The 17,084-nt window shown below is 51.5% G+C and overlaps 8 protein-coding genes across 12 annotated transcripts in view; 4 read left to right on the top strand and 4 right to left on the bottom strand.

Moving 5' to 3' along the window:
* Window positions 1-54: 54 nt before the first annotated feature.
* Window positions 55-5,908, top strand: LOC132256584 (proteasome-associated protein ECM29 homolog). 2 transcript variants are annotated; one of them, XM_059753080.1, is made up of 4 exons: window positions 55-216; window positions 303-499; window positions 565-4,419; window positions 4,484-5,908. In XM_059753080.1, exons 2-4 carry the CDS (start codon window positions 344-346, stop codon window positions 5,864-5,866), a joined length of 5,394 nt encoding a protein of 1,797 aa, XP_059609063.1. In that variant the 5' UTR covers window positions 55-216; window positions 303-343; the 3' UTR covers window positions 5,867-5,908. The 2 variants fall into 2 exon arrangements, with proteins under 2 accessions (XP_059609063.1, XP_059609064.1); XM_059753081.1 differs by lacking the exon at window positions 55-216 and having other exon boundaries at window positions 292-499.
* A 133-nt stretch (window positions 5,909-6,041) lies between these two features.
* On the top strand, window positions 6,042-7,325 carry LOC132265994 (tumor suppressor candidate 3). Its single transcript, XM_059766809.1, has 3 exons — window positions 6,042-6,213; window positions 6,287-7,173; window positions 7,234-7,325. Exons 1-3 carry the CDS (start codon window positions 6,127-6,129, stop codon window positions 7,247-7,249), a joined length of 990 nt encoding a protein of 329 aa, XP_059622792.1. The 5' UTR covers window positions 6,042-6,126; the 3' UTR covers window positions 7,250-7,325.
* Window positions 7,326-7,793: 468 nt separating this feature from the next.
* On the top strand, window positions 7,794-9,162 carry LOC132265817 (polyprenol reductase). The gene is made up of 2 exons (XM_059766599.1): window positions 7,794-8,130; window positions 8,551-9,162. Exons 1-2 carry the CDS (start codon window positions 7,794-7,796, stop codon window positions 9,129-9,131), a joined length of 918 nt encoding a protein of 305 aa, XP_059622582.1. The 3' UTR covers window positions 9,132-9,162.
* Window positions 9,163-9,175: 13 nt separating this feature from the next.
* LOC132256587 (uncharacterized) lies at window positions 9,176-9,873 on the bottom strand. Its single transcript, XM_059753084.1, has 2 exons — window positions 9,710-9,873; window positions 9,176-9,644 (listed from the first exon to the last, which is right to left on the bottom strand). Exons 1-2 carry the CDS (start codon window positions 9,826-9,828, stop codon window positions 9,215-9,217), a joined length of 549 nt encoding a protein of 182 aa, XP_059609067.1. The 5' UTR covers window positions 9,829-9,873; the 3' UTR covers window positions 9,176-9,214.
* Window positions 9,874-10,162: 289 nt separating this feature from the next.
* Window positions 10,163-13,005, bottom strand: LOC132255709 (kinesin-like protein Klp68D). Its single transcript, XM_059751831.1, has 3 exons — window positions 12,823-13,005; window positions 11,432-12,709; window positions 10,163-11,360 (listed from the first exon to the last, which is right to left on the bottom strand). The coding sequence occupies exons 1-3, from the start codon at window positions 12,850-12,852 to the stop codon at window positions 10,422-10,424; spliced, it is 2,247 nt and encodes a 748-aa protein (XP_059607814.1). The 5' UTR covers window positions 12,853-13,005; the 3' UTR covers window positions 10,163-10,421.
* A 157-nt stretch (window positions 13,006-13,162) lies between these two features.
* Window positions 13,163-14,044, bottom strand: LOC132265873 (lactoylglutathione lyase). Its single transcript, XM_059766660.1, has 3 exons — window positions 13,828-14,044; window positions 13,619-13,755; window positions 13,163-13,548 (listed from the first exon to the last, which is right to left on the bottom strand). The coding sequence occupies exons 1-3, from the start codon at window positions 13,897-13,899 to the stop codon at window positions 13,218-13,220; spliced, it is 540 nt and encodes a 179-aa protein (XP_059622643.1). The 5' UTR covers window positions 13,900-14,044; the 3' UTR covers window positions 13,163-13,217.
* A 218-nt stretch (window positions 14,045-14,262) lies between these two features.
* On the top strand, window positions 14,263-14,875 carry LOC132256358 (uncharacterized). Its single transcript, XM_059752718.1, has one exon. The coding sequence runs from the start codon at window positions 14,454-14,456 to the stop codon at window positions 14,865-14,867; it is 414 nt and encodes a 137-aa protein (XP_059608701.1). The 5' UTR covers window positions 14,263-14,453; the 3' UTR covers window positions 14,868-14,875.
* Window positions 14,868-17,084, bottom strand: part of LOC132256355 (suppressor of cytokine signaling 5) — a 29,345-nt gene continuing 27,128 nt past the window's right edge. For all 4 annotated transcript variants that reach the window (XM_059752715.1, XM_059752711.1, XM_059752712.1 and 1 more), the window contains 2 exons: window positions 16,466-17,023; window positions 14,868-15,793 (listed from right to left, as the gene is read on the bottom strand). In XM_059752715.1, the coding sequence (XP_059608698.1) occupies window positions 15,490-15,793; window positions 16,466-17,023 (862 nt within the window). In that variant the 3' untranslated portion in view covers window positions 14,868-15,489. The remainder of the gene's footprint in view (window positions 15,794-16,465; window positions 17,024-17,084) is intronic.

The raw sequence follows: 17,084 nt of genomic DNA on the forward strand, positions 1-17,084 counted from the left end.
GTTCATCCAAAACGATTAATTTGTCGGATCAAAACAGCTGATTCATTGGGACACGCGTTTCCCCTCCCTTTCTGCCATGCCAGCACTGTCATGGCGGCGTAAAAAATACCATGAATTTAGTGGTTGTTCGAAGTGAAATAATCAGCATTCTTCGCAATTTTGAAACAATTCTCAATGTGTGCTAAGTTCGTAAATGATTGATTGGACAGAGAACAGGTATTTGTGTATAAAATGTTCAATTTCTGCCCCTTTTGTTACATACAAGCCTTCGTGTAATTTAACACCATTGTCTAATTTAAAAGGTGTTGAGTGGCTGCCGCGACAATTGTGTTTTCTGTGCAAAATGGGTTCAAACAGCGATGAAATTGCACTCCTGGAACGCGTTCTCTTGAGATTAGCGTGTGCAGATACAGATGAGCAGTTGGAGAATGCCGTGAGTAAATTCCTGGCGCCAGTTTTGCTGAAAATAGTTTCACCTGAGGAAAGCGTGCGTCTGAAGGTGAGTTTGCAGTAATTGCAGCAAAACAGACAACACTTTCTTCACACAAATTCCTTCTGTCGAAGGTCATGGAGGTGCTGACGCACATCAACAAGCGCCTGAAGACGCGACCGTTGATCCAGATTCCGGTGCAGGACATCCTGTCGCAGTACCAAAGCACGGACTCGTCGTTTGCAATGAACTTCGCCATCATTTACATCACGATGGGCTTTCCGCGATTGCCGGCGGATGTGAAGTCTCGGCTTACACCTCAGTTGCTGATGGCGCTGTCTGGGAAGCCGGAGGTGCATCAGGATAAGATATTGGCGCTCATCGTGCCCCTCCTGGGCGAGATAAAGCTGCCGGAGGGCACGAAAGAGAGGCAGGAGGTGCAGGAGTTGCTTTCGCAAGAAGCTGTGAAGTGTCAGCTGATCTCGTTCCTGCAGGACGTCTTGCTCTTCCCCTACGGCATCACGCAGGAGAGCGAAGTGCCGGCTGGCATGAGTGCGTACGCTTTCCGACGGATCTCAGGCAATCAGTGGCGCACTGAAGAACTGGAGGCGCACAAAACGGGATTGGTGAAATTCTTCTCCAGTGACTTGCTGGCACCCGAGGATGCGGTCGTGCCGCTAATTGTTGCCTCGGCGGACACGCGCTTTAGTGTGGCCACGCCGGCCATAGCTGAGCTCAGTAAGATCTGTATTTCCATGGATTGGACCAATCCGAGCGTCTCGGCGCCCCTCTACACACTCTTCTCGGGCAATGGCGCCAAGATTCCGGACAAGAAGTCCTCGCCTTGCAACGTGCGAGTGCGTCAGAAGCTGCTGCAGTACCTGCTGAAGTGCCGTGGCAGGGGAATTGATACGGTGAAGGGGATTCAGGTGATCTTCGAGGCGCTGTTCGGCGAGCAAACCAATCAGCGGTGCAAAGTGCTCGCGCTGCAGTTCTGCGAGAACTTGATAAAGGACGGCAATCCGGAGCTGATCAGGAAGGTGTCAAAGGTGATCGCCACGGGAATTGGGAAGCTGGTCAGTGCGACGGCGGAGCCTTTTGACGTGCAGAACGCCGCCTATTCCGCCATGTCGGTCCTCGTGGGCATTTGCCCAGAGATTGTGAATAAGGACTTGGAGCTGGTGGTGACGTACTTTACGACACTAGGCAAGGCACCCACGGAGATCCAGGCGAACCTCCGGGAGGCTCTCGTGGCCATGGCGCCGGCCTTTAGTTGGCGCCATGAAGCCGGCGATCCGGGGAATCACACTCTCTTGCTGGCTCTCATTGCTCAACACTCGGAATCGCAAAGCACAATTGTCCAGAGTGTCTGTGTGGCCTTCCTCACCACTTGCTTCCCACCTCAGCAAGTCACAGCGCGATATCTTCTGCTGCTGATTGCCGGCAACAGAGCCTCGCTCAGGGAGAGCATCTTCATCCATCTGTACGGCTCGCCGAAGAAGGACAACATCGACTACAGTCGGCTAAAGTGTGTGAGTGCGAAGGACGCCGGCGAGAGTTCAGTGATCCTGCCGCAGTTTAATGAAATGGCACTGCATTGTGCCGAAATGGCCAGCAAGAGGCAGGAGAATGCCAATCAGAGATTCGTGTCCGGGAAGAATGTGCTGCCCTTCGATGTGGAGACTTTTGCAGAGGTTCTGGACTACTTGAGGGCATGCCTGTGGACTTCAGCTGGCTACACTACCCCGCCGAGTGCACACTTCAATCCTGCGCCACTGAGATCCTACATTCTGGGCAACTCGAAGGCTTCGCAAGGCATCAAGATGTACATCTCCCTGATAAGACAGCTCGTCACTGTCCAGAGGGGATTTGCGCCGCTGTGCTGTCTCTTTGATCTCCTTCACGCGGCTCCGGACATTCTCTGCAGTGAAAGCGCCGAGCTGATGCCACTGTTAGCCAGCTCACTGAAAGACGTCACGGAGGACACGAGAACAATTGTGGGACAACTCTATGGCATCCTGATTGCCTTCAATTACGACAAGGCGACATTCGATGAGGAGGTGCAGAACTTGCTGAATGCGTCCAATAAGAGTCTCGAGGGGCAACACGGCAGTCTCTTGGCTGCTGCTTATGGAATCCACAAGAGGATTGACTTCCTGAAGCAGCCGGACATTCTGCAGTGGGAGACGCTGAAGACGGCCGTGATGGTGCTGATGAAGTCCCTCCTGGACAGCCATCCGATGATAATTTCAGCCGCTGTTCGCGGGCTGTCCTTCATCGGTGGTGTTACTGAATTGCCGCTGCCCGGAGAAGCTGAAGAGGAAGTGGAGGGGTCCAAGCAGAAGCTCCTCAATACACTGATGGGCATCTTGAAGAGCAACAGCGTGAAGCAGAAGCTGCGAGAGGAGGTGTGCTCTTGCCTGGCCAGTCTCTCGCGCGGAGATTCGGCGTTCTACGCCCGGAGGATCTTACAGGAGTTTCTCCATCTCAACAAGCTGACGAAGGATCCGGCTCTGCACATTGCCATCGGCCAAGCAATTGGGCAGATTGTGGGACGCCAGGAAGTGGATGTGTTCAAGCAGGACAGCATGAAGATGGACACAGACGAGGTGGTGGGAGATGAGGAGCTGGTCAAGTGGCTGCTGAAGGAGTTGATAGGCCTGGTGGCTGAACTGCATCCGTCTTCGCGACAAGCTGTCACTGTGTGGTTGCTGGCCACAGTGAAATCCTGCCCAGGCAGCATCGTGCGGGAGAACCGAGAAGTCCTCCAGATGGCATTCACTGAGCTGCTGTCGGAGAACAATGAACTCGTGCAGGATGTGGCTTCGCGGGGGCTCGGAGAGATCTTCTCCCTGTCCAGTGACACTGATCAGCAGGTGTTGGCCACTGAATTGCTGCAGCAACTCACCGGCGGCCGTCGGCAGATGATGCAAGTGACCGGAGAGTCGAAGATCTTCGAGGAGGGCGTGATGGGAAAGACGCCTGGTGGCGAGAACATCACCACTTATCGTGAACTTTGCTCACTGGCGTCGGACCTCAACAAGCCCGATCTCATCTATCAGTTCATGCAGCTGGCCAATCATAATGCCACGTGGAACAGCAAATTGGGCGCAGCTTTTGGGCTGAAGTCCATCGCTGGCGTGGCGAAGGGTGAGATGCAGCCATTCCTCGGGAAGATAGTGCCCAGACTGTTTCGCTACAAGTACGATCCGACACCCAAGATACAGAACTCGATGGTGAGCATCTGGAATTCTCTGGTGTCCAATCCTAAGGAGATTGTGGAGCAGTTCTACTGGGAAATTCTGCAAGAGATCACGCAGCATCTCACGAATCACGAGTGGCGCACGAGGATGTCATGTTGTCTCGCCGCCAGGGATCTCATCAAGCTGCCCGGGTATCTGAAGCTGCGCGAGGGTGAGACGGAGGTGGAGCTGGTGGAGTTGTGGAGTCAGCTGTTTAGGGTGATGGATGACATTCATGAGGGCACAAGACTGGCTGCCGAAGGCACAGCTTCGGTGCTCAGTAAGGCGTGCATTGTAGCGTCATCCGCCGGACATGGGAAGAGTGGCGTGCGCGTGGTGAAGAGCATTCTGCCGCTGTTCCTCGAGAAGGGCATCACGAATGTGGTGCCGGAAGTGCGGAAGATCTCCATTCGCACCCTAAGCGAGATCATTGACACCGCAGGAGACTCCATTGCACCTCATCTGCCACTGCTGGTGCCTTGCCTGCTGCAGGCCACCGGCGAAGTGGAGATCGACAAGCTGAGCTACATGTCTACGCGATACGGCGATCAGTCTGATGTGCAGGAAGTTGTGGACTCGATGAGGGCTGAAGTGGCGAAGCAGCACCACACGATGGTCGCTCTGGGGAAGTGTATTCGGTACATTGATGTGGAGACACTGGAGAAGATCACGCCTGGGATTGTGGATCTCATCAAGACGAGCGTGAATCTGGGCACAAAGATTGCCTGTGCGCACTTCATTTGTCAAGTGAGTCTTGAAAGACGCATTTTCCAGGGCATTTTCTTACATTTTCTCTCTCTCTTTCTGGCAGATTTCCGTGCGTCTGGGCCAGGAAATGACACCGCTATCGGGGAAATACCTGAGTGCCTGCTATCATGGTATTGCGGATCGGAATCTCACTGTGCGGAAGTACTTCGCCAGCGCCATCGGCCACTTGTCTGGCATCCTTCGGGAGGCTAGTCTCGTGAAGCTGTTCACGAAGCTGAATGACTTCTACAACGACCGCCAGTCGTACAAATGCCAGGCCGTGCCCAGCGTCCTGCAGTCCATCAACAAGCGCTATCCGGACACGCTGAAGGACTATGGAGGACAGGCACTACCGCTGATCTTCTTCGCGATGCACGACGAGACGGACAAGGCAGTGAGTGAGGTGTGGAAGGATCTGTGGAATGACGTGTGTCCAGGCGAGTCGGGGATTCGCATGTATCTGGACAGCATAATGCCGAATCTTCTCAAGTTCCTGGGTGACTCCTCCTGGACACTGAAGTCGCAAAGTGGGAATGCCATCAAGACGCTGGCGAAGCAACTGGGCAAGTCCTTGAGTGCTGGCGACAGAGAGACGCTGATCAGGGCCGTGGTGGCAGGGCTGGCGGGACGGACGTTCCAGGGGAAGGAGAAACTGCTGGAGGCTCTTGAGAATCTCTGTGCACATCTGGAGGAAGATTCCGGAGAGCTGAGCACACTGGCTGTGGACGCCGTGATGCGAGAGTGCCGGAAAGAGGAGCCGATGTACAGGACGCACAGTTTGAAGGCATTGGGCAGCATCCTGGACGCCCTGAAGATGGATAGATTTGAGGAGGTTTACAACATGGTGTGGAACATCTTGGAGAACACATCGCTGGCGTCTGAGGAGGAGACAATCTCGGCTGAAGAGCGCAACAAGGCGCTGCAGGTGAACATTGCGCTGAAGGAGAGTGTGTGCGAGACTCTGGGAAAAGCCTGGCCAGTGAATTCTCTGGAGACACAGCAGAAGTATCAAGTGATGTTTGCGCAGAAGTGCGTCGAGTGCTTGGGCAGGAACACGCGGCCTGTGCAGGTGAGTCTTCTGGCGGCGCTTGGGCGATTTGTGGAGCGCCTGAAGATTCTCGAGCCGCCCACAGAGGAGCCAATGGAGATTGATAATGCGGTGAAAAAGGCCAGAGTGGATTCGGAGGGTGACACAGTGGACACCATCTGCAGGATCGTGCTGAAGTGCTCGAGCCAAGTGGCGGAGATTCCCCACACGGGCCTAAAGAAAGAGGCGCTTAACATCCTGCTTATTCTGATCAATCGTCTGAAGAAGAGTAACGACGCGGCCACGCTGGGACTCATCAAGGAGCACTTTGTGGCCACTGTGGAGCTGTTCAGGCGCGACAGCTCACCAGAGATCAAGTGCAGAGTCACAGATATTGAGGACAAACTGCGCGACGTATAATTGTAAAGAGTGAATTTCTTGTTCAATAAAAAACTTCTATGCAAACGATAAAATCATTTTGAAAATGTGGGTTTGGCGCGCATCGTCCATGAAACATTTCTGCAAGGTTTCACGAAACAATGAACTGCCGCATTTCGGCCAACGCGTGGCGATGTGAGTGCGAAGGTAAAGGACTGCTGGGCTTTAGTGCTGTCACCGGGAAACGTTCCCGGCGTGAAAATCTCAGTTTTAGCTGCGAAATCCCCTTGGAGATCCCAAAGATGCGTGCCTTGGCTACTGTGGGACTCCTATTGACGCTCTGCGTCGTCCTGCTGCCCGAATCTGGCGCCCAGAGTCGCTCGAAAGCGGTGAGAGAGAGTGTCTTTTAGGGTGGTGGATGTTTTTGGACACGTCACTGATTGCGGAGGGGCGCTTTTGCAGGGCTCCGGGTTGGCGGATAAGGTGCAGCAGCTGCTGGATATGTCGGCGAAGAAGACCGTGTTGCGCCTGAACGGGCAGACGTTCAAGGACTTCGTAAAGACGCCGCCGCGGAACTACTCGATGGTGGTGATGTTCACCGCGCTGTCGCCGTCCAGGCAGTGCGTGATCTGCCGACACGCGCACGAGGAATTCACCATCGTGGCCAACTCGTTCAGATTCTCGCCCGTGTACAGCAACCGGCTGTTCTTCGCCATGGTAGACTTCGACGAGGGCTCCAGTGTGTTTCAGATGATGCGTCTGAACACGGCGCCCGTGTTCATGCACTTCCCCGCCAAGGGGAAGCCCAAGGGCAGCGACACCATGGACATCCAGCGCGTCGGCTTCTCCGCCGAGGTGATCGCCAAGTGGATCCAGGAGCGCACGGACGTGCAGATCCGCGTGTTCCGGCCGCCCAACTACTCCGGCACCGTGGCGGCCGTGATGCTGTTCGGCCTCGTGGGCGGCTTCCTCTATCTGCGGCGCAACAACCTCGATTTCCTGGCCAACAAGCAGATGTGGGGCTTCATCGCCGTCATCTTCTGCTTTGCGATGGTCAGCGGCCAGATGTGGAATCACATCCGCAGTCCGCCGTTCGTGCACAAGAGCCAGAACGGCGGCGTGTCCTACATTCATGGCTCATCACAGGGGCAGCTCGTGATCGAGACGTACATCGTCATGTTCCTCAACGCCATGATCGTGGCCGGGATGATCCTGCTCACGGAGGCTGGCAGCAGCACGGACGCGCGCAAGGGACGGATTATGGCCATCGTCGGGCTATTCCTCGTCGCCGTCTTCTTCTCTCTCATCCTGTCTGTGTTCAGGAGCAAGGCTCAGGGCTATCCTTACAGGTGAGTGGAATGCAGTTTCTCTGTTAATTCTGAGAGATCTGACAATTCTTTTCTCCGCAGTTTCCTCTTCAAGTGAGTTCCACGGGTTCTTGTGATAACATTTCCACCGCTGAGCAGGGAATTTCCCGAGGAATAAACTAGTTTCTCGTCCAGCTGAGTGTCTTTTCTTTAACTGTTTTGCATGAGAAATTATATTGCTGTTCGGTGGAGGAGAAATTGCTGGGCGTCGAGAAATAGTGGGGCGTCTTGAGAGTTTCTCGAGAAGCCAGCGCTTATTTCTAAACAATTGAGTTGTGCAAGTGAAAGTAAAGAGCAAAGAAAGATCAATAACGCACTCAATTCGTCATGATTTGAACTTTCTCTTTACGAATTTGCTGAGAATCTCTAGCAATATGATCTTGGAGATTAATTTCCTCAAGAAGGACTTCTTCCCAAAGCCCAAAGACTGCATTTTTGTCCTCAACCTCAGGACTTGTGCGCTCATTTGCACCTGTGTTGAGATCAATTGGGTCAAGCATTCGGCTTGATGGCAAGAAGAGTGGGACTGATGAGAAGAAAGTGCTTCAACGGTGAATGCGATCAGTTGTCGCGCGGTCTTCTCGAACAAACGGTCGCACAAGATGGTGTTCTTCAGCCACATGGAGATGCTGTTCCTCAGCATGATCGCCGCCGTAACAATCGCTGGCCTGCTGATTGGCGCCGTGGAGCCTCATCTGCCCGCCTTCCTGGCGCAGTCCTTCCGCTATGGGAAGCACTCGCTCAAGGAGGGTCGCAATGCGCTGGTGGCGCGTCTGGAAGTGCCCAAATCCTCCTTCCGCCACTTCTACGTCTTCGCCCTGCTCTGGTCGGCGGCCGCTCTCTATCTCGTGCTGCGCACCTGCGTGGCCGGGAAGCCAGCGCCAGAGGCGGTCATCGCCTTCCTGGACTTGCTCTGCGGCAAGAGGAGAACCGAGAAGAGTGAGTTTTCCCCCACGAAACATTTGCAGAATTGTGCAGATTTTCTACACTTTGGCGTAGACAATAGATCGTGTGCGCAAGAATTGATGACAATTTGGTAAAATTTAACCACATTTTGGGGTATTACGGGTATTACGACAGAAAAAGAGCACAAATTGCGTAATTTATTCCATTTATTCACATAAACTTGCACTAAAGTTGACCTTGCACATAAGAATATAGAGCACTGAGAATTTCTAAGATCGATATATCCAAGGATATTTCCGCGGACGCCCCGCAATATGCAAATATGCATTATGGAATTTAATTTATCAGTTTGTTACTAAATGAGACATGACGATTGATCATTGATTACATGAAGTGTAATCAATGTAAGTATCTTTCAAAAGAGGTTTTCTCACTTTTTCCGCTTCCCACCAGGCAATGCCCTCGAGACGCTCCTGGCCACTGTATGCCTGTTTGCTCAGTGCAGCCGCCGCTTCTGGGAGACGCACTTCCTGCAGATCTTCTCGCGCTCCAGTCGCATCAACATTGCACACTACCTCGTGGGCTACGTGCACTACTTCGGCGCCCTCGTGGTCATCCTGGGCCATGCGCAGGGCTTCGTCACGGCGTCCGCGAGCACCGTGACGCGCGATCAGCTCTCCTGGCGCCTCTGGCTGGCCGGTGGCGCGTTTGCCTTCGCATGGTGGCAACAGTGGCGCTCAAATGTAATCCTGGCGCGCCTTCGGATGGACGCCAAGGGAAATGTGGTGACAGAGAAGCACTTGATGCCCAGCGGTGGATTCTTCGACATCGTCTCCTCGCCGCACATGATGTTCGAGTGCCTGATGTACGCTTCGCTGGCGCCCCTCATGCTGGGCAACACGGCGTGGCTGCTGGTCTGCATCTGGGTGATCGCGAATCAGGCGCAAGTGGCGCACTTGACGCACATCTGGTACAGGGAAACCTTCCCAGACTATCCGAGACAGAGGCGAGCTCTCTTCCCGGGAATCTTCTGAACACTGAGAGAGGATTAAGAGTCTCGATTTTTTTTTAACTTTAAGTTCAAGTTCAAAAGGAATTTATTCGATTTTGGGTTTTGTTAGAAGAGTGAGAAGAAACCGTTTGCAATGTTCCCTAATAAACCATATGACTTTCTCACTACGTTCGCCATATTTCCTATCACACCATCACGTCTTCGGTGATTTCCTTGGTTTCCAGGATAGTTAGTGTGTCTGGTGGATTCATTTGGTCTTTTGGTGGTTGTTGTTGTTGTTGTTTCAGGAGGAGCGTGTTGTGGCTCTGCAGCCGCTTGAGTCGCTTCCTGACTCCCTTCGGGTTCTGCACTGTGATTCTCCGACTTTTCCGACTTCATAGCAGCTTCTGTTGTGGTCAACTGAGGATCAGTGCAAGCGTGAAGATCAACATTTTCACGCTGATCACACAAATTTCTCTCGGGATTGAAAACCTTTCCAGGAACGCAATGTTTCAGTTTGGGCTCCTCCGGTTCGTCAAGAGAACACTCGTAATATCTGAGAAATGATGAAATATTGTGCTTCAATAAATTCCATTTGTAACACCATTGAACGCCACTTACGTCGTACAATCTTTAGGATTGGCAAAAGCTCTTCGCGATTCCGTGCATTTCATCAACTCCTCCTGAGCCAAAGTGAGACTCAGAAGTGCCAGAAAAACCGTATGGAAAATACTCTTCATTGCACAAGTGAAAAGAGAATGTCTCAGAATGGAAATTAACTCAAGAGTTGTAGTTTTTATCAGAAATTATTTTGCCAAAGTCATGAAATTGAGTTATTAAACTTCATAACTCTGTCACGATCGTAATATTGGCAATTTCCCAGAAAAAAAATGTTTAAGATTAAAGTCGTGCTTGATGTTTAGCACGCGTCGTCAGAGTTCTGGCACTTCAGAGACGCCAATCAAGGAATTAATGGACAATTTTTCGCCATTCGTCAATAAGATTTACCTCTTAATCGCTGTTAAATATTCATAATAAATCCATCAATTTGACGAGAAAGATGATTTATGTGATTTCTGTTATCTTGTGAAGCATATTTATTGGTAAACTTTCACACAATTTCCTTTCTCACTGTTTCCAGTTAAATTACCTTGCAAGATTAAATAGATAGATATAACAAAATAAATAAAGTCTCTTAAACAAGGGGGGCAAAAATATAGAAAAAGAAGTATTAAGTACTCCATAAATTAGCCTCGTAAAAATCACCTCTGCGCGATGTTGAAATGCGCGCGCGGAGAGAGTCCAACGAACGGGAGAATGAGTGGGAATTGCTCTACTTGGGAATCAGTCCTCTGGCCTTTGGGTACGCCGACGTGGACCTCTTGGCGCTCAGCGAGCGCCCCGCGGCCGTCTCAGGGCGCGAGGAGCGCGCCCTGGAGGCCGATGGCGCCGGCTCGGGATTGTTCACATTGCGATTGATGATCTTATCGAGGCGTGACTTCACTTGGCTTGTGTAGTTCTGCTGCTGATCGCTAATGTCCAGGTCACCCTCCGTCTGCATTGCCTCGGCCAGCACAGCCTGCAGCGACGCCGACACCTTGGGATTCCTGTACTCAAATGTCGTGCGCAGTGGCATGTCCAGCTCGTGCGACAGGATATTCTCGCCACGGTAGCGCAGCATCTCGCCGCCCCCGCGTCGGATCTGCTGCAGCGCGAACTCCGACACCGGACGCCGCCTCGCCGGCTGCGCCACCGGTCGCCTCAGCTGCCCATCCGCTGCGATGGTGGGACAGAGATTCCACTCCTCCTGCTCCTCATCGTAGCGCGCCTGCGTCGTGAGCCTGGATTTCACCTCGGCCGGCACGAAGTTGTCAATGATGAGCAGCAGTCGCTTCAGCTCCTTGATCAACTCATTCTGCGTCATCTCCAGCTCGCGCCGGTCGCGATTATGCTCCTCGCGCGTGTCCACCAGCTCCTGCTTCAGTGTCACCCACTTGGCATAGCACTTCTTCAACTTGCGCGTCTTCACGTCCACCTCCTGCTGCAACGACGTCACCGTCTCGCGTATCTCCAGCGTTGTCTCCTCCTGCAACTCCAGCTGCTGCTGCATCTCCACCTCGCGCTTCTTGCGCTCCGCAATCTCAGACAGTTTCCGTTCCAGTTCCAGCTGGCGCTCCGTGTACGTGTCCAAGATATTTCGGCCGCCGCGCACCAGCTGCCCCTCCAGCTCCTGCAGCTTGCTGGCCAGCTGCTCCGTGATCTCGCGCTCGCGCTGCAAAAAGATTCGCAAACACATTTATCTCAATCGGCTAGAAGATTAATAGGGACGTTGTTTGGACTCACCAAGAGTTTCTCCTTGGACTCCTTGTCGGCCATCTGCAGCAGATCGTTGTCTTTGCTGTTCTCCTCGCCGCTGGCGTACTCCTCCTCCTCCTCGGCCTCCTCTTCCTCTGCCCCCTTATGGTACTCAAATCTGCCCTGCTTCCGCTTCTGCCGGCGCCTTGACAGACTGCCCTCGCGCTTCTGGCGTTCCTCAATCAGCTGCCTGAGGCGCTGTATCTCGTCCTGGTACTCCTTGAGCTTCGCGTCCTGTGGATCCTCGTTCTTCACCGGCTTGTTCTGGATGGTCTTGGCGCGGCTGGCGTAGCGCAGCGTCGTCAGCGTCTCGTTGTAGTTGTACTCGCTCGGCCCTATGTTGGCGATCATGATGGTCTTGCTGTTGCCGCCCAGCGAGTCCTGCAGCAGCCGCGTGAGCTTCGAGTCGCGGTAGGGAATGTGCGGCGAGTTCTCCGCCAGGGCGGAGATCACATTGCCCAGCGACGAAAGGGCGCGATTGATCTTGCTAGCCTCCTTGAGGCGCTCCGCCGTGGCGCCCGTCTTAGACTGGCGCTCGCTGCCCGCCAGATCGATCAAATTGAGCTTCCCCACCTTCACCGTGTTGCTATCCAGCTCGCACATCTCGATCTTGATGAGGAAAATTGCGTGAGAGCGCGAACTGTGCTCGTTCATGTTCGTGTAGCCGACTGTGCGGTTCCTGTTGCCCTGATTCATCACCGTCACCATATCCTCCACGTTCTTGCACAGCACCGAGTGCAGATTCGGCACGTGCACACCCACGCTCTCGCGCTCACGCAACTCCAGACCACCGCGATTGCTGGGCTTCAGCAGATCCCGCAACTCCTCCATGTAGATCTCCAGATACGACGCCTCCACGAGGAAGTTCATGTTCTGCGCACGATTAATGTGCGCCCAGATCTGCTCGAAGGCGCGTGGAATGATGCCCTTGTCCTCCGGATCGCCTCGCACGCCCTCCATCGTGTACGTCTTGCCTGTGCCCGTCTGCCCGTACGCGAATACGCAGCAGTTAAAGCCCTCCAGCACAGACGACACCAGCGGCCGCACCGTCTCGTCGTACAGGTTCTGCTGCGTGGCGTGCGGCCCGTACACGGCATCGTAGGTGAACATCTTGCGGTTCTCCTTGCTGGCCTCGGCGGGGTTCTGGATCTCCACAACTCCCCTGGCCGGGAACACCTCCACGACCTTCTGGAAGTTGCCCGCCTCCTCCTTGTTGCTCAGCGGCCGGCAGCGCACCACCACCTGGACGCACTCATTCTTCACCCCCTGCAAAAACACATCCGGATGGTCAGCTCTCCTTTTATTGATTTTTCCCGCAGGCGCCATTGCACGGGCCAACTTTCTACCCATTTTTCCCACTCATTCCCACGCCTACTCACCGCACTTTTGTGTCTCGTGTGCTTCTCCATGTTGCAACTGTGTTTTGTGACTGTTTTGATGACTATTGACTTGCTTTCTCACTGGGAAAATTGCATTTTCCTCTGACTAGACTTTGTGTTCTTCTCCTGCACGAACAAATTTGACACTCCAATTGCCAGCGATGCCAGCGCGCTCTGGCTCACAACACAGGTGTCCAAGACTGAAACCGCGAAACTTCGGCCTCTTAAAGCGATTCATTTATGTGAATCTTTTTGCTTTTTCACCTAGCCAATTCACTTAAAAATGACATAGAGCTTGCATTATGTTTTCACAGAGTCATTAGAAAAGGTGCACAAAGCATTTCAGTCTCTCATCTTCCCAACAAGAAAGTTTATTGCAAAAATTGAAGGCTTCCTTATATTCCATGCATCTTGTGGGGATTGAAGATCTCAATCCAGTAGCCGTCGGGATCCTTGATAAAGGCCAGTCCCTTCATCTTGCCGTCGTCCGGCTTCTTCACGAATTCCACACCCATCTTCTCGAATCTGGCGCAAGCCTCGTACACATCAGGGACCAGCACACCAATGTGCCCATATCCGCGAGGATCGGAGTTGCCGTTGTGGTACTTCTGGTCAGGATCCGTCTCTGTGCCCCAATTGTGGGTCAGCTCCAGTGTCGCCTTTCGGCTCAGCGCCCAGCGGTTGCGTTCGCTCTGGTTCTGAGGCACTTCACTGGCGTTCTCGTATCTGCAAATTATATCACAAGATACTCTTTAGCCCTCTCGAGAGATTCACAAGTGATGACAGGGATACCAACCCGAGGAAATACAGCGTGAACTTCATCTCGGGGAAGTCCAGCTTCGTGAGCAGTGTCATTCCCAGAACTCCTGTGTAGAATGGCAACGTGACCTTTGGGTCTTTGATTCTGTACATCGTTTGCTGGAAGAGGAAGTCCTGTAGGGAAGAAACATAGTGCGATTAGCACGGATCTTCTGACCAGAATTGTCCGGCATCTTGACTTTTCACCTTCGTTGCCGGATCCGGAGTCATGCAGAGCTCCTTGGCCTCGGAATTGGACAATCCACTCGGCTCCCCCATGACCAACTCCTGCAGTAAAGTCTTCTTGAGATGCTAAGGCACGACTTTCAGCTAAGAAAGTGGGAGATTAGCGGGGAAATTGGCCAGAAAAGTGATAAAACTCTGCCACTTGTTCACCTTTCAAAGCTTATCTGCTGACTGAGGAATTCCGCTAGGCGGCGACAATGTTCCACTTCCCCTCCAAGACTTGAATGTGATAATTTTTGGAGAAAAAAGTTTCAACCCACCCATTTGACTTGAAATTAAGGATGAATCGAGATGAAAATTCATAGTTAATAAGGACCAGCTTGCTGGACTTTTCCTACGATTAATTACTGAGTCCTTGAAACATGAAACAGCAATGAAACATTGTAAAGTCACACACTTTAGCTGCTTTTGACGTATCTTATTTTCTTAGCTGAAAATCCCCTGTTTCCCTCATTTTCCCTCTGTAATTCACATGTTTTTACTTATCAGTGAACTCTCTGTATAGTTTAATGTCTGATAAATAATAATCAATAACTGAGAGTCCATTAAACACTTTGTTGGGGGGTTTTAAAGATAATTGTGTGGTTATGGCAAATCTCGAGACTCCGCCACAATTTCCCAGCGATACCAAGAGTGACAACATCAAGGAGCGCCTGAATCTGCATGTGAAGAGGCGCCTGCAGCAGGATCCGCAGTCGTCTGCGGAATCCTCGGCTTCGGCTCCATGCTCTCCGCCCAAGCGAAAAGGCTCCACGGGCGGAGCAACAAGTGGCGTCCGCAATGGGAAGAAGAAGCGCCCCGCTGGCAGCGGCGATGACCAGAAACCACCGGAGATGAAGAAGCCGCAGCGTGAGCGAGAGGAGAAGATCAGCAGCACCGTTGAGATTCTCCAGATGATTCTCAACGAGAAGAAAAATTCCCTGCTCAGAGATCCGGAAGTTGTGAACTTCCTCGAGGGCGCCGTCCAGAAAGCCAAAACGCCATCGCAAGGCACAGAATAATCAGATTGATTGTTTAACATTTTATTGGGTTCATTCTCATTTAAATATTTCCTATTTTACACAAAAAAATCTCTACTTTTTATCTATGTTTTAAATATTTGTGATAGTTTTTGTTGATTTTCCTTCAGTTAAACGCCATTCTTAAAAGATTTTTATATGATCGTTAAATACGTGTTTTTTTTACCTTGTCTACTTTTGCTACAAACTACTGGATTCTATTGAGTAAACAGAAGTAAAGGGATATCTACAGTCGCTCGTGCACACATTTGGGGCGCTCTTCTAACCATTCTAGTGATAAAAATAGTAACATTTATACTTTTTTTTTTTAGCTAAATTCTTGTTAAAATTATCTCTTGAAATATACACTACTTTGCCTAATTATCTAATTTCCACATTTTTAATATATTTAATTTGTGATACAATTCGTGGCTATTCGCCGGGCATTCTTCATCTTAAAACTCCCTCACGATCGCTTTAATACTCAGTTTCCTTGATCAGAAGTGACATTGTTCATGAATTACCCACCCACTCTCTCTCTCATCCCCTCTCTAGCTCCATCTCTCTTTCACTTCCACTTGCCGTTGAATAGCTCCCGGACGCGCCGCCGCAGCGGGACGCGCCCCTAGGAAGCCTCGTTCTCATACGGATACTCATCGAAGCGCCTCACGCGCACCTTCTGTTTGTAGTGATACTCCTTGAGGTACGCCTTGATGCTGCTGGGCAGATTCAGCTCGTTGATACCATCGTACGTAACGCGGCTCACAATTGTGGCCCTGCACAATTGCTGCAGACTGAAGCAGAAGTTCCTATTCAGCGGCAGCGTCAGCATCGGCTCAAAGAACATCACGCACATGGGATCCTTGTAGTGCTCAAGCAGTCCCGTGACCGTCGTGGCTGTGAACACGCTCGGATCGTGACTGTCGAAGCTGCAAAAAGTCAAAACGACCGCAGAGTTAATGATTTGTGAATAAGAGACCAGAATTAGTAGAGGGAAAAATTGAATTTAATTTTGTAAAGACATTAAAGTTGCAAGTGATCATGATAAAATTATAATTGATTGGCGAGTTTAATTTGAGATTAACGTTCTGGAACGATTGACTAAAGTGCTTTTTGGATAGCATAATATTTCACCCGATATTATTTCCTATTTATGAGAAAATCATTGATATTTCAATGCACAAACAAACCGATCCATTAGTAGAAATCTTCAAAGCTCACAATTTGATAAGACATTCTAAGAAATTCACCCACATCATCCTCAATTCCTTATCAAATTTCTACGGAATTGAAGAGCGAAAAGTAATCAAAAATTCTCAGACTTCAACTCCTCATCGCTTTAGCAAAGTATAAGTTATGTGTGTGTGTGTGTGGATTTTTCCTGGTAGAAAAAGAGTTCCCTTCGGTGAAACTCGTGAAATATTCACATTCTTCTTACCCACAGAAAACACCCTCAAATTAGCTACAAAGTAGCAATATTCCCGACTTTAAAATTGAGGTCGAGAAAGTAAAATTCACTGGAAGTCCAATATTAACTGTATGGTTGGAAAAATGTCTGCATAATTTTTCCGAGAAGCCGAAGCAAATCAAATATTCCTCACCTGAATGTGTGGTTGAACTGCTCGATGCGCGCATGGAGACTCCGGCCGTACTTCCTGAACGACACGGAGAAGAGGAAGTCCTCCTGGGCGGAGTCGCGCAGCAGAAAAGTCCCCTCCGGCTTTCCCTCGAGTAACTTTTCCGCCTGATAGCGATCCATTTTGCACCAGTAGAAGCTCCTGGCGATGATCTTTTGCAGATCCGGCACCAGACAGTGGATGTAGTCTACTTGCGAGTGCACGCGCTGCGGCGCTGGCTGCATCAGTGCCAGCTGATGGTGCTGGATGTCATCCAGCGTGTACAAACTGGGCGTGGCGGCCGCCGTGGCGCCTCGGTTGGCCTGCATCAGGCTCTGGATGGTGGCGGAGCCCAGCGCCGGCCAGTGCACCAGCGGCGCCGTGGGTGGACTCGACACGGGCGGCGTCACGATAGTCGGCGTGGCCTCAGAAGGGCGCGGACGGAAGCCTGGCGGCGCCTCGACGCCTTCCTCGATCTCCCTCTCGCGCTGCAGACGTGCCTGCTCGTCGCAATCCTCAGTGGGATAGTCATCCGGATTGAACCTGCGGAAAAAATCAATTTAGAAAATTCTGTGTCGGATTTCTGGAAAAATTCTGGTTCGAT

This window comes from Phlebotomus argentipes, unplaced genomic scaffold (assembly GCF_947086385.1).
Source record: "Phlebotomus argentipes unplaced genomic scaffold, Phlebotomus argentipes genome assembly contig_5, whole genome shotgun sequence".
NCBI classification, from domain to species: Eukaryota; Metazoa; Arthropoda; class Insecta; order Diptera; family Psychodidae; genus Phlebotomus; species Phlebotomus argentipes.